The sequence below is a fragment of the Trachemys scripta genome, chromosome 3 (genome assembly GCF_013100865.1).
Source record: "Trachemys scripta elegans isolate TJP31775 chromosome 3, CAS_Tse_1.0, whole genome shotgun sequence".
Classification (NCBI taxonomy): domain Eukaryota; kingdom Metazoa; phylum Chordata; order Testudines; family Emydidae; genus Trachemys; species Trachemys scripta.
In genome coordinates this window covers 186376218-186390606 of record NC_048300.1, presented here as the reverse complement: position 1 = coordinate 186390606, position 14389 = coordinate 186376218, and the positions used below count along the sequence as shown (strand labels likewise).

At 46.4% G+C, this 14389-nt stretch overlaps 1 protein-coding gene across 1 annotated transcript in view; it reads left to right on the top strand.

Moving 5' to 3' along the window:
- ITSN2 (intersectin 2) overlaps positions 1-14389 on the top strand; it is a gene marked incomplete in the record, with an annotated part of 124643 nt that overhangs the window by 62715 nt on the left and 47539 nt on the right. The window contains 4 exon segments of the mRNA XM_034766612.1: positions 1218-1678; positions 2877-2998; positions 10755-10930; positions 11181-11325. Coding sequence (XP_034622503.1) covers positions 1218-1678; positions 2877-2998; positions 10755-10930; positions 11181-11325 — 904 coding nt within the window.

Sequence of the window (14389 nt, the reverse complement as noted above, 5' to 3'; positions counted from 1 at the left end):
TTAATTGGCCTCTCAGAGTTGGTAAGACAACTCCCACCTGTTTATGCTCTCTGTATGTGTGTATATATATCTCCTCATTATATGTTCCATTCTATATGCATCCGAAGAAGTGGGCTGTAGTCCACGAAAGCTTATGCTCTAATAAATTTGTTAGTCTCTAAGGTGCCACAAGTACTCCTGTTCTTCTTTTTGCGGATACAGACTAACACGGCTGTTACTCTGAAACAACAAAAAGCAATAAGCAAAATTTGCCAAATCAGGTATTGGTAAAGACCAAAGTCTTTTATGGCCATCTCTGAACAACTTTTCATTTTTCATATGTGGGATTTGGATATTGAAATGATGGGCACCCGAGAAATACCATTGATAGATTAATGCTCCATTTTCTGCTTTGCCTTTGCACATCAAGTTGAGCAGCTTTGGTCGTGGAGGCACTGAAGAAGTAGCTCTCAGGCATGAAAGGTCAAGGAACAGTGTTTTCAGACCATAAGTCTTTCTTATTTGTATTTTATTAGTGCCTAAAATGTGCTGGATTGTACGCATGTGTGAGAAGACATGGTACCTATCCCAAGAGTTTTTGGCCTGCAATAAAGGGGTAACAGAAATTGAAGGGGAAACCAAACAGAGGGGGGAGAGATCCTGCTGTGGATGACAGAAGTGGCATATGGAGACTGGGGAACAGAAAGCAAAAGAGAATGCTAGAGGAGAAGAAAAAGAGGAGGATGGTGCTGAGGCTGATTAAATAAATATTATTTTTGGCACATGCTAATAACAGCAACCAAATACCCCAGCACCATCCCAAACCATTGTCTCTGAAGTGCTAAAGGTGCAGGCACTTTGAAGGATTTTTGGCATTTGTTTTTAGACACAAGTGAGATGTGGCTGTTGAAGGGAAGGAGATTGCTATGTCAAGTGTCAGTTTTTCTCTGCACTCTGGGTTTGGGGATTGAGCAGGGATCTGCTCTCTCTCCTCTTGATGTGGGGACCTTGAGTTCATCACAATATTGTTGTTATGGTTAGTCAACCAGTATTTCCTCACTGTACTCTAGAGTGTAGAGGGGGTGGCACTTTACATTTAGGGCCGCCTGGTGTAAATTCTAGCCATGGCTCTGCCACCCGAGCCTTGCGCGTGGCTTCAGTGACTCCCAGGTCACTAACTGTGGTTAATCCCATAAACACTTTCTCACTTATTTATTTATTTTTCCCTTTTCATTAAGGAAAGCAAAACAGGGGAAGGAGAACCTATGGCAGGAAAATGTCCGAAAGGAAGAGGAGGAGAAAAAAAAGCGATTACAGGAAGAGCGAATGAAGGAAAAAATTCAGGAAGAAAAACAAAAAGCTGAGGAGGCAGCTGCCCAAGTGAGAGAGAGGGAGTTCCAGTTGCAAAAACTGACTGAGGAGAAACATGAGGAGGAGAGGAACAAGCTAGCTGAGATTCAGAGAGAAATAGAACAACAAAGGCAGAGACAACTGGAAGAAGACAAGAGGAAGCAAGAACAGATTGCAAAAGAAGCTGAGGAGAGGCGTAAACAGCATGAAGAAGAGAAAAGAAGAAAAGATACAGCCAACCTGCAAGAGTCAGAGAAACACACTTCAAAGTTAAACTTAAATGAGAAATTTGCAGACTTGGTGAAACAGACTGAGGGTAGAAATCTTAAGCCTACGTGGAGAAGTGAAGGTAAACTTCATCTATTGATTTATTTTTTGTTAAAAATGTTCCTTGTTGTCTTGAATGACTATTGTTACTTCATATTTAGACATTTTATTGTAGAATAATGACAGTATTGTAGATTATGTGTTTAAAAATTGATGTTGGAGACCATGGCCCATATCCATAGTTGGTGTAAATCTATTGACGTCAATTGAGCTATAACAGTTTACACCAACAGAGGATCTGACCACAAATCTTTCAATGCTTTCAGTTAACAAATCCTGGACACTTGGAGCAGTAACATTTTGGCTTTACTGCACTTTGTCTATGCAACAGAATACTCACCACATGTTGTGGCATGAGATGTTCATAATTTCTTTTAAAACAATTTTTGATTGTCAAAGAACAGGTAAGAATCCAGTAATGAGAATGAGTACAGCCTTAAAGTAACATTGATTCATTGATTAACACTTATATAGGTATCATAACCTCAGTTACTAGATGGTGGTCAAAACTGAGGTCAGCATGGCATTATGGATAGGATATTGAAAAATGCTTAGTGTTAGCTTAATTCTGCTCCCATTTAACTTGATGGTAGTTTTACTATTGACTTAGTGGAAGCAGAATTATAGAATGCATTTTTTGCAAATTGTTAACCATTGTTATGGCTTTAGTGTGGCTGGTTTAGTAGTATTACTTATAAACTTAGAGAAATTTAGAGACTGAGACTATATCAAATAGAAATATGTAATATTTTGCTGTTCTGGGCTTTTAAATTTCTCCTTGACAAGAATGTCACCTGGGTTGCAGGCCACTCATTGTTGAGGTAGCCTTTTCTAATCAATTTGAAGGAAATGTAAAACTTCTATACATAAATGAAAGAAAATATTAAAACACTGATTCTGGAGAAGATATTGAACAAGAAGAGATGGGAAGGAAGACAAAGACTTCATATTTTGACTAAGCAGATCTGTGTCCACTGCTACTCCTGTTTATTACGTTAATCATAATAGTCTGGGTGATGTTCTGCTCCTTCCATCTGTTTGTTGTACCTAGTTATCTCTCACCATTCACTTAGACTGTAAGGTCTTTAGGGCAGAGACCATCCTTTTGTTATATCAGTGTATAGTGCCTAGCACAGTGGGGTCCTGAACAAGCTTGGGGCCTCTTGGCACTACTTAAATACCAAAATAATAAATACCACTAATACTTTTTCTTCTTTCAGGTAATGTAGTTAGTGCCTCAGAATCTAGGAATTCAGCTGCCTTGGTGAATTACAGAGCTTTATACTCATTCGAAGCAAGGAATAATGATGAGATGAGTTTTAATTCTGGGGATGTAATTCAGGTAAGACTGGTAGTTCATGCTAAACTAGCCAGAAGAATCATTGACATATGTCTTCATCAAAATTAATGTTTTTTTTTTTTTTAAACACATTTTAGATCTGTTCAAATTTACACTAATTGCTTCTTTTTAGGAGGGGGTAGTGGGATTGATTTAAGCAATATGCACCTCTAGGACTGAAGTGTTATAGAGAAGTCGAGGGCCAAGGACTGGTACTGACTACTATGAAATGGTCAACTTGGAAATCATTATTGCTGTTATAAACTTTGTGAAATGAATAACAAGAATAAGCTAAATAATCACTGCTCTCCCATCTCTAGTGCAACATTTTGCAGGTATGCATATAAGACTGCAAAGAAAATTGCCTGTAGTAATGCGAACATAGTAAACATTGTCATAGATAAAAGTATATAAAACAAGATTATTTGTGGTGCTAGAATTATTAAATACCTGACCTACCTGGTTTGAATAGGTTTGAGGGTTTCTCCCAAATAATTAAATATCTGAATAGTGTTCTCTGTTACGTTATCTGCCTGGTTCTTCTTCGAGTAGATGCAGATGTGGTGTGTGTGTGTGTGCCCAGCACACTGGAGCCAGAGACTTTTGGCTAGCAGTCCCCATAGAGGGGCGGCTCTCGCACCTCATGGCTGTGGCCCCTTCCTTGGCTATATGAGGCAGCACTGCTCCAACCCCCTCAGCTCTTTCTCACTGTCTGTGGCTGGAGTCAGAGGTTTGTGCGGTTGTAGTCTCACAACCTGGCATTTAGTCTTAGCCTAGTTTAAACACTGTCCTTCCTGTTGAGAGGCGACCCCCCACACTCAGTGCTTGCTTTGCCTCGGCAAGGCCCACCTTAAAGAGTGTGTATCATTTAAAAAGAGGACTTAGTTGGTGCAGGATCTTTGTCTCAAGTAGCACCTGCTTGAACAGGCCATGTGGCCTGATCTGGTACCAAGGCCCTCCTCAGGTCAAAGATTGTCCTCAGGCTTGGAGAGTGCTGCTACCTCTTGTTCTGGGCAGGTGCCTTGCTAAAGAGGCAGAGGAGCCGTTCTCCATTGTCGGCACAGAGGAAGAGGTCTCATAAGACCAATTGAGACTTCTCCAGGTCACAGAGCGACTCTTCTGTTTCCCCCAGGAACAACACAGACTGGCATAGGACCAGTTCTGGCACGTGGGATGGTGTGGGTACGTCTGACCCTTCCCTACTACTGAGTGGGAAGGACAGAAACCCTGTACTATTGATTCTGGTTCCAGCCTTTGGGTGTCCATTGAGTCAGGTACCAACAAGGGAGATGCCAGTACTGACTGCGTCCATGTCGTCAGTCTACCAGGAAACCACATACCTCCTCTGCCTTTCGCTCCAAACCTCACTGTTGGTCCAGGACTTTCCCAGGGCTGTGCCAATCCTGGCCTCTCTGATGGAGTGAGACACTGAACCTTCGTGTCTGTTGGCACCGTGTACAGACACACTCCTCACTGTGGTGGGGATGGAGCCAGTACTGGAAATGGTGCAGGGGACCTTGGCACCCAGACCCTTTCTGGTCCCACAGCATTTGACGCTGCAACCATTGACATTGACACAATTGGGCACTTTCAGACGACTGTTTGCACCAAGACCAACGCTGCCTGTGGCACCAGCATGCTCAGTACAGACAGGACCATGTTCGTCGGGGATACCAGTTCCAACTTGGTTCTGGGCGACAAATTAATTGGACCGCCTATTGACTCCCTTGGGCACCATTCCACCCATACTGCTGAGATTTTGGGGCTCTCATTCCTAGTCAGTCATCATCCTGCACTCCACATCACCTGATGAACCTCAGGGGCCGCCAATGGAACAGTATGGCTCCCAGGGTTGGCGGGTACCCCATGGCTGGGAAGGAGGTCTCTGGCCTGGGCTCTACTGGCCACCAGTGCTGTACCTGTATCAGTGACCTTGGACTCAGTGGGAGGTTCCTTATTAGCAGAGATCCCGCTTTTCATCACATTCAAAGCCAAAGTCACTTGCATGGTCGACGGTGGCTTCAGATCAACTGCAAGCCCAAGCATCAGTCTGCTCTCTCCTGGGTACATCTTCCCAGGAGTGAAAGCCAGTTTTGGCTCAGCTGAGACCTTGTCGCTGGACAATGCCATGCTAAATGGTTCATCCTCACCTTCTATTCTGGACAACTTTAAGGTGTACCAGGACTTCTTATGCCATATACCTGCATCATTGGGCATCCAGGCAGAGTTCCTCCAAGAGAACACACACAAACTGGTGGATATTTTACAGCCCGCCATCCCTGAGGGAGTGGCCATCCTGGTCAGTGATGCGATCCTTGAGTCAGTGAGAGCCCTGTGGAGTACATCAGCCTTGGGACCGCCAGGGGCTAAGTGCACGGAAAAGCGCTTCTTTGTTCCCATGGATGGATTTGAGGGGTTCTTTTCCCACCTGGCCCCGAATTCCCTGGACGTAACAGCGGTAAACAACGCCCCAGCAGGGTTAGTTCAAGTCTACCCCCAAGGACAGAGACTCCAAGCAATTAGATCTTCTGAGCAGGAAGTTCTATACCTCATCGTCCTTACAGTTTAAGATCACAAATCAACAAAGTTTGGTGGCCAAATATGATTTTCGCAGTTGGTCAGCCATGGCTAAATTTGAGGACCAGCTGCCTGAGGTCTTGTGTGAGGAGTTCTGAGCAAAAAAGAAGCTTACAAGAAGTGGAAGATTGGACAAATGACTAGGGAGGAGTATAAAAATATTGCTCAGGCATGCAGGAGTGAAATCAGGAAGGCCAAATCACACTTGGAGTTGCAACTAGCAAGAGATGTTAAGAGTAACAAGAAGGGTTTCTTCAGGTGTGTTAGAAGAAAGTCAAGGAAAGTATGGGTCCCTTACTGAATGAGGGAGGCAACCTAGTGACCGAGGATGTGGAAAAAGCTAATGTACTCAATACTTTTTTTGCCTCTGTCTTCACAAACAAGGTCAGCTCCCAGACTGCTGCACTGGGCAGTACAGCATGGGGAGAAGGTGACCAACCCTCTGTGGAGAAAGAAGTGGTTCGGGACTATTTAGAAAAACTGGACGTGCACAAGTCCATGGGGCCAGATGCGCTGTATCCGAGGGTGCTAAAGGAGTTGGCGAATGAGATTGCAGAGCCATTAGCCATTATTTTTGAAAACTCATGGCGATCGGGGGAGGTCCCAGATGACTGGAAAAAGGCTAATGTAGTGCCCATCTTTAAAAAAGGGAAGGAGGGGGATCCGGGGAACTACAGGCCAGTCAGCCTCACCTCAGTCCCTGGAAAAATCATGGAGCAGGTCCTCAAGGAATCAATTATGAAACATTTAGAGGAGAGGAAAGTGATCAGGAACAGTCAGCATGGATTCACGAAGGGGAAGTCATGCCTGACTAACCTAATTGCCTTCTATGATGAGATAACTGGCTCTGTGGATGAGGGGAAAGCAGTGGATGTGTTATTCCTTGACTTTAGCAAAGCTTTTGATACGGTCTCCCACAGTATTCTTGCCGCCAAGTTAAAGTAGTATGGGCTGGATGAATGGACTGTAAAGTGGATAGAAAGCTGGCTAGATCGTCGGGCTCAACGGGTAGTGATCAATGGCTCCATGTCTAGTTGGCAGCCGGTTTCAAGCGGAGTGCCCCAAGGGTCGGTCCTGGGGCCGGTTTTGTTTAATATCTTTATTAATGATCTGGAGGATGGTGTGGACTGCACTCTCAGCAAGTTTGCAGATGACACTAAACTAGGAGGCGTGGTAGATACACTAGAGGGTAGGAATCGGATACAGAGGGACCTAGACAAATTGGAGGATTGGGCCCAAAAAAACCTGATGAGGTTCAACAAGGACAAGTGCAGAGTCCTGCACTTAAGACAGAAGAATCCCATGCACTGCTACAGACTAGGGACCGAATGGCTAGGTAGCAGTTCTGCAGAAAAGGACCTAGGGGTCACAGTGGACGAGGAGCTGGATATGAGTCAACAGTGTGCTCTTGTTGCCAAGAAGGCTAGCGGCATTTTGGGCTGTATAAGTAGGGGCATTGCCAGCAGATCGAGGAATATGATCGTTCCCCTTTATTCAATATTGATGAGGCCTCATCTGGAATACTGTGTCCAGTTTTGGGCCCCACACTACAAGAAGGATGTGGAAAAATTGGAAAGAGTCCAGCGGAGGGCAACAAAAATGATTAGGGGTCTGGAGCACATGACTTATGAGGAGAGGCTGAGGGAACTGGGATTGTTTAGTCTCCAGAAGAGAAGAATGAGGGGGAATTTGATAGCAGCCTTCAACTACCTGAAGGGGGGTTCCAAAGAGGATGGAGCTCGGCTGTTCTCAGTGGTGGCAGATGACAGAACAAGGAGCAATGGTCTCAATTTGCAGTGCGGGAGGTCCAGGTTGGATATTAGGAAACACTATTTCACTGGGAAGGTGGTGAAGCACTGGAATGCGTTACCTAGGGAGGTGGTGGAGTCTCCTTCCTTAGAGGTTTTTAAGGTCAGGCTTGACAAAGCCCTGGCTGGGATGATTTAGTTGGGGATTGGTCCTGCTTTGAGCAGGGGGTTGGACTAGATGACCTCCTGAGGTCCCTTCCAACCCTGATATTCTATGATTCTATGATTCATTGCGGAATGCTGCTTGGGGGCCAAAATGGTTCCTGCAGTCCATCTTTGACATTGCAGTCACTGTGGCCAGGGTCATGGCCTCGGCAGTAACTATGAAGGAAGCTTCCTGGTTGCAAAACTCTGGGATCACTCTGGACATCCAGCAAGCCATTGAGGACTTGCCCTTTGATGGCTAAGTCTTGTTCTCGGACAAGACTAAAGGCACTTTCCACTCCTTCAAGGATTCCAGGGCTATCTTCCGGTCCTTGGAAGTGTACATGCTGTCCACGCAAAGGCGCCACAATGGTGCGCAGCAGGAGCAACAGTATCACCCGCAGCATTCCTTTGTGCAGCCTTTCCCCCTGAAACAGCAGGACTACTCTAGAAAGAGGAACGGCTCCACAATAGGAAGCAGTCGGGCTTGGGCTTCAGACAGTCCACATGATCTCCATCAGCACAGGCTAAGCACCCGTTTTGTGTCCTTTGTCCTGAGCAGTGGTCCAGTCATTACTCCATCCCTTCGGTCCCCCCCCATCCCTTTGGGGACAGGTTGGCCCACTTTTACAATGCTTGGATCTCGATTACCTCTGACAGCTAGGTTCTAGACACTGTCAGATCTGGCTACGCAGTCCAGTTCCTCTCCACGCCCCCTTCCCATCCCACTTCTCCATCCCTCTATAGAGACCCCTCTCACGAGATACTGCTCATTGAGCTGTATTTGTAGTTGGGAGCACTGGGACACTGGGGTCACAGCTTTTCTCCCGGTGCTTGTTGATACTGAAATATAAGGGCAGGATGAGAACCATTCTCAACCTTTGCAGCCTCTACAGATTCATCAAGTCATGAGATCCCGCATGGTCACTCTATTGGCTATCCTTCCTGTCCTGTGTCAGAATGACTGGTTCACTGCTCTGGACCTGCAGGATGCTTACTTTCATGTGGTGATTCTGCTGAGCCACAAGAAGTTTCTGCGTTTCATGGTAAGAGAACGGCACTTTCAGTATACAGTTCTCCCCTCTTCTGCCCCCCACGTCTTCACCAAATGCATGGCAGTGGTTATGGCATATCTCAGGAAGAAGGGACTCCACATCTTCCTCTACCTTAATGACTGGTTGCCGAAGAGCAGCTCTAGAGGGGCGGTTCTCACCCACATTGACACCATGTTGAGTTTGCTCGACTGTTGGCACTCGTTTTAAACACCGCAAAGTCAACCTTGGCTCCCACTCAAAAAATCAAGTTCCTTGGGGCCCTGTTAGATTCCAGGAGGTCAAAGGTGTTACTATCTACCGACTGCTTCCAGGCAATTCAGCAGTTTTGCCTCAGTCTGCAATCTCAGCCTTCCATGACAGTGCATGTGTATCTGAACCTGTTGTGCCTAATGTCTGTTTGCACACAGGTGGTCCAGTTCACTAGGTTGTACCCTCACCCACTTCAGATGCAGCTCAGGACAGTTTACTGCCCTGCCCTGCATTCTCTGGACAGGTCAGTTCGCCTTCTTCCAGCAGTCCTGGATTCCTTGTGCTGGTGGGAGTTCCCACGCATTGCGTGCCAAGGGATACCCTTTGTTTGGCCCTCTCCAACTAAGTCAGTGGTTACTAGCACTTCCCTTGTGGGTGGGTGGGAGGGGAGTGCATCTAGACTCATTGCAGGGCCTGTGGTTGGAACAGGAAGCCTTACTCCATATCAGTGTGTTGGAACTTCCGGCCATCCACAATGCATGTTGTGCCTTCCGAGACCACATCACATACTCACCAACAATGCTACTGTGATGTACTACGTGAAGAAGCAAAGGGGGACAAGGGCGGCACATTCCAGGTTACTCTGCCTGGAGGTGATCAATCCGTGGCACTTTTGCATTGAGGGAGACATCACCCTGGTAGCATTCCATTTTCCAGGGGTTCAAAATCATCTCGTGGACTCACAGTAGGGTTTTCTCCCTGAGTCATGAATGGTCCCTGAAGGAGAGTGTTTGCCAAGTCATCTTTGCAACATGGGATGTCCCTGCAATGAACCTATTTGTGACGAGGGAAAACACAAAGTGTCAACTGTTCTGCTCTCGAGGGCCTCAGTCCTCTCTGACACCTTCCACTGCAGCTGGCGGTCAACTCTTCTGTACTCCTTTCCATGTATTTCGGTCATTCCTCAAGGTCATCTTCAAGCTCAAAGTGGATCAGGCCAAGCTCATTCTTGTTGCTCCAGCATGGATGAAGCAGTGTTGGTTCTCAGATATCCTTGCTCTGTCAATTCAACTTCCCATATCGTTTCCTCTCCATCCCGACCTGGTCAGTCAGAACCACGGCCAAACCCTCCATCGTGCGATCAGCTCCCAGCAGTGCGTGGAGGCTGTCCAACAAGTTCTACTTAACAAAGCAATTTAATCCAGTATTCTGAAATCTCTGAATATTAGACTTTGGTTTTATGGTGTTAAGTTATATATTTGCATGAGAGAGGGAAGTAAGAAAGGTATCTGTTAGTTTCAAGATATAATTAGCTGAGCATTCTTTTACTTTTGATACCCGCTTTTAGAAATATGCAACTCTATTTATTGGATAATTTCAGATACTCCTAAAATATTTTGATTAAAAAACTTCATAGTGTCTAATTTAAGATGCGATCACTGGATGGACACATTTGTTTATGTATCTTAGCCAGAAGAAACTTAATGTATATAAAAAATTGTTTGAAGCCCCTTTTTTTTACTCTGTGTTTCTACCATACATAGCACAATGGAATCCTGATGTTGTTTGGGTCTGAGGTCTTACTATAACACAGATAACCATGATAGTAATCCTAGTAACTTTCCAACAAGCTCCACTAACTTCAGAGGCATGTTATGTCCTCTTTAGCCTTTAAATAAAACTGTAAATATGTCCCTAAGGGTGCATTATAATACAAAACCAGCAGTTTATCCTTTTTCCCATTTAAAAAGTAATTACGCACTTTATAAGAGCAAATAGCCTTGTCATATAGCTTGGGACAGTATGTTATTAGGCAATGGGATTCTTAGTTGTTTTTTTTTAAACTAAATTTTAAATGGGATGACAATGCAGTTGATGAGGTCTGATCCTTGTGATCACAACTTTTCCAGTTAAATTCATAGAATTGTAGCATGTGCTGACAGCAAATATTTTATCTCATATTTTTGGTTTGCTTTTTCCCCCCAGGTTGATGAGAAAACCGTGGGAGAGCCTGGTTGGCTATATGGGAGCTTTCAAGGTCATTTTGGCTGGTTTCCATGCAACTATGTAGAAAAAATATCAGAAAGTGAAAAAGCTTTATCTCCTAAAAGGGCCTTACTTCCTCCTACAGTATTTTTGTCTACTACCTCAGCTCCTCCAGAGTAAGTTTATTTATTGACGGTTCTAATTTTGGATAAAATACAATATGTTATGTAATAGCATTATGGATTACTGTAAATTAAATGCAGAAAATTTATTATAGTGACTATATGAGGAAGACCTATAATACAGCGAGTTAAACTTTGATCTTCTGAGTTGCACTGGGCAGCACATGCATTTTGCATATGTAAGAAGTAGTAGGTCTTGCTAATGTACTTTCTAAGAAAAATTGTGCTTGTGCTAAATTTGCAGACCACTTTCACCAAGTAGATCATCAGAAGACACTGATTACCAAAACGTACCTTTCTCAAGCCTAACTGTTAACACAACATGGCAGAAAAAATCCGCTTTTACTCGTACTGTGTCCCCAGGATCTGTTTCTCCTGTTCATGGACAGGTATGTTGGTGAGAATTTTATGTATTTTAAGTTCATGTTAACAATACTGAAATACTTTTGTATAGATGAGTTACACTTTTTCTAACAATTCACTGCAGTGATCTAGACCAGGGGTGGGCAAACTGCAGCCCTGCCTGCGAGCTGGTTTAAGCCAGCCCATGAGCTCCCATGGGGAGCTGGGTCGGGGCCGCACCATGCGTTTCAGCCTTGCTCCGGCACTCCAACCGGGGCGCCAGGTCGGGGGCCACACCACGCAGCTCCCAGAAGCCGCGCCATGGCCTCACTCTGAGGGCCTACGAGCCAGAGAAGGGACATGTCACTGCTTCTGGAAGCCACTTGAGGTAAGTGCCACTCGGAGCCTGCACCCCTGAGCTTCTCCCCGTGCCCCAGTCGCCTGCCCCAGCTCTGATCCCCCTCATGGTCTCCAAACCCCTCAATCCCAGCCCGGAGCACCCTCCTGCACCTCAAACCTCTCATCGCCACTCCAGAGCCTGCACCCCCAATCAGAGCCCTCACCCCCTCCTACACCCCAACCCCAATTTTGTGAGCATTCATGGCCTGCCATACAATTTCTATTCCCCAATGTAGCCCTTAGGCCAAAAAATTTGCCCACCCCTGATCTAGACACTAAGCCAAATTCCCGGTTAGTGTGAATTGGCTTACCTCTACTGCAGTCTGTGGAACTATGTTAATTTACACTACCTGAGGCTCTGGTCCTTAAACTCTTTCTTCTTCTTTGAGGGCTTGTTTATGTCAATTCCAATCAGGTATGTGCGGGCACGCATGCATAACAGCAGAAAGATTTTTCCCCTAGCAGCATCTGTCAGGTAAGCCTGGGCGCCCCCTTGAGTCGCACCTTCATGGCGCTCAATATAGAGCCCTGCTGACCCGCCAGCCCCTCAGTTCCTTCTTACAGCCAGTGACGGTTAGCTGGAATGTCATTTAGCTCTTGTCTTGGCAAGCGCCATTCACAGTATCCGTTGTATATAGTTCTTGATACCGTTGGTGTTAGTTATTAGTACTTGTAGTGTAGATCTAGTTAGCGTTAAGTTTTCTTTGGGGTTCCCCTCCCCCCAACGCACTTGGTGCCATGGTATGCTGCAATCCCTGGGCTTTAAAACTTGCGAGACCTGTGGCAAGCGCATGCCTAAAAGTGACCCGCACACTTTGTGCCTAAGGTGCCTAGGGGAGAGCCACCAGGAAGAGCGGTGCAAGATCTGTCGCGGATTTTGCCCTAGGACTTTGAAAGACAGAGACCAATGTCTTAAAGTCCTTTTTATGGAGGCTGCGCTCCGGCCCCAGTCAGACTGTGGATTGGGGGATCCTGCATCTAGCATCACCTCCTCGGTGCGGAGCGCCCCAGCACCATCTACAGGGGAACCAGTGCCAAGAAAACTCATCTTGAGACTCTCGGCACTGTCACGGCTCCTCCCATGGACAGGCTGTGGGCAGGCACCAGTCGCAATCGCTGGTACCACAAAAGAAAAGGAGACCGGAGAGGGGCCACTCTCTCCCGGCCAAGTACAAGGAGCCAGCCACTTGTTGGGCCACACCCCTCGGCTCCTTCACCCACTAGGGTCACGTCGACTCCTGCCTCGGTGGTGGTGCAGTTGAGTCCAGATCCTCCCCACTCGCCAGCCGCAGGAGCCAACAGCTGCAGCTCCCATTGACTGCGGAGGCATTCGCGGCAGCACAGGACTTGTTGCGCGGTATGGCGCCGTTTTTCCCTCCAAGGAGGGATAAATCGCCGGCACCATCCCATCCCAAGGGGAAAGCAGGCTATGACGTCGTGGTGCTCACCATCCCCAGAGCTCCCCACGGCACCACTCCCTTCCCCATTCCTCTTCAGGGACCCCCTCACGAGCAACTACTTATACAGGAGGTGCATTCACTCCTATCGCTAGGGGCAGTGGAAGAGGTTCCTCAGGAGCTAAAGGGCAAGGGCTTCTATTCCCGGTATTTACTAATACCAAAAGCCAAAGGTGGGCTCAGGCCCATCCTAGACCTGCAAGAGCTCAACAAGTTTATGAAGAAATTCAAGTTCCGCATGGTCTCTTTGGTCTCCATCACTCTTCCCTGGAACCAGGGGACCGGAATTGCCACCCTCGACTTGAAGGATGCGTACTTTCATATAGCAATTACACCATCCCACAGAAGATATCTCAGGGTTGTGGTGAGCGAAAACCACTACCAGTTCACAGTCCTCCTGTTCGGCCTGTCAGTGGCACCTCGAGTATCTACCAAGTGCATGGCAGTCATGGCCACGTTCCTGCACAGGGGACAAGTGCAGGTGTTCCCACACATCGATGACTGGCTAATCAAGGGCCACTCCAGGGCTCAAGTGGAGGCACAAGTCAACTTCATAAGAACGATGTCAGACGAACTGGGCCTTCTGAACGTGGGGAAATCTATACTGTCCCTGGTTCAGTGAATAGAATTTATATGGGCAGTAGTGGATTAGACAAAGGCCAGGGTATTCCTTCCGGAAGCAAGGTTCTGGGCCCTGAGCGAAGTCTCAGCAGGCCAGAGACAACGCAGCCTTTGGTAGAGTAGTGCTCCAGACACTGGACATCAGAACTCTGACCCCTCCTCTGGAACTTGGGCTTGAGTCACCTGATCAGAATTGACATGAACAAACACTCAGAGAAGGAAAAACAGTTACTTACCTTCTCGTAACTGTTGTTCTTCGAGATATGTTGTTCATATCCATTCCAATATCCACCCACTTACCCCGCTGTCGGAATAGCCAGTAAGAAGCAAATGAGGGGGTGGCGGGTCGGCAGGCTCTATATTGAGCGCCATGAAGGCATAACTCCAGAGAGCACCCAGGCCGACTCAACGGATGCTGCTAGGGGAAAAATCTTACGGCTCCCGTGCACGCGCATACACACCTGATTGGAATGGACATGAACAACACATCTTGAAAAACAAGAGTTACGAGAAGGTAAGTAACCATTTTTTTCTTTCACTGTATTGTGTTACTCTGGGTTAATTTCTTTCAACTTTGGGATTTTGTAAGGATAGTAGCTGCAGTGTGTGGAGGAACCTAATAGGTAAGTATGTG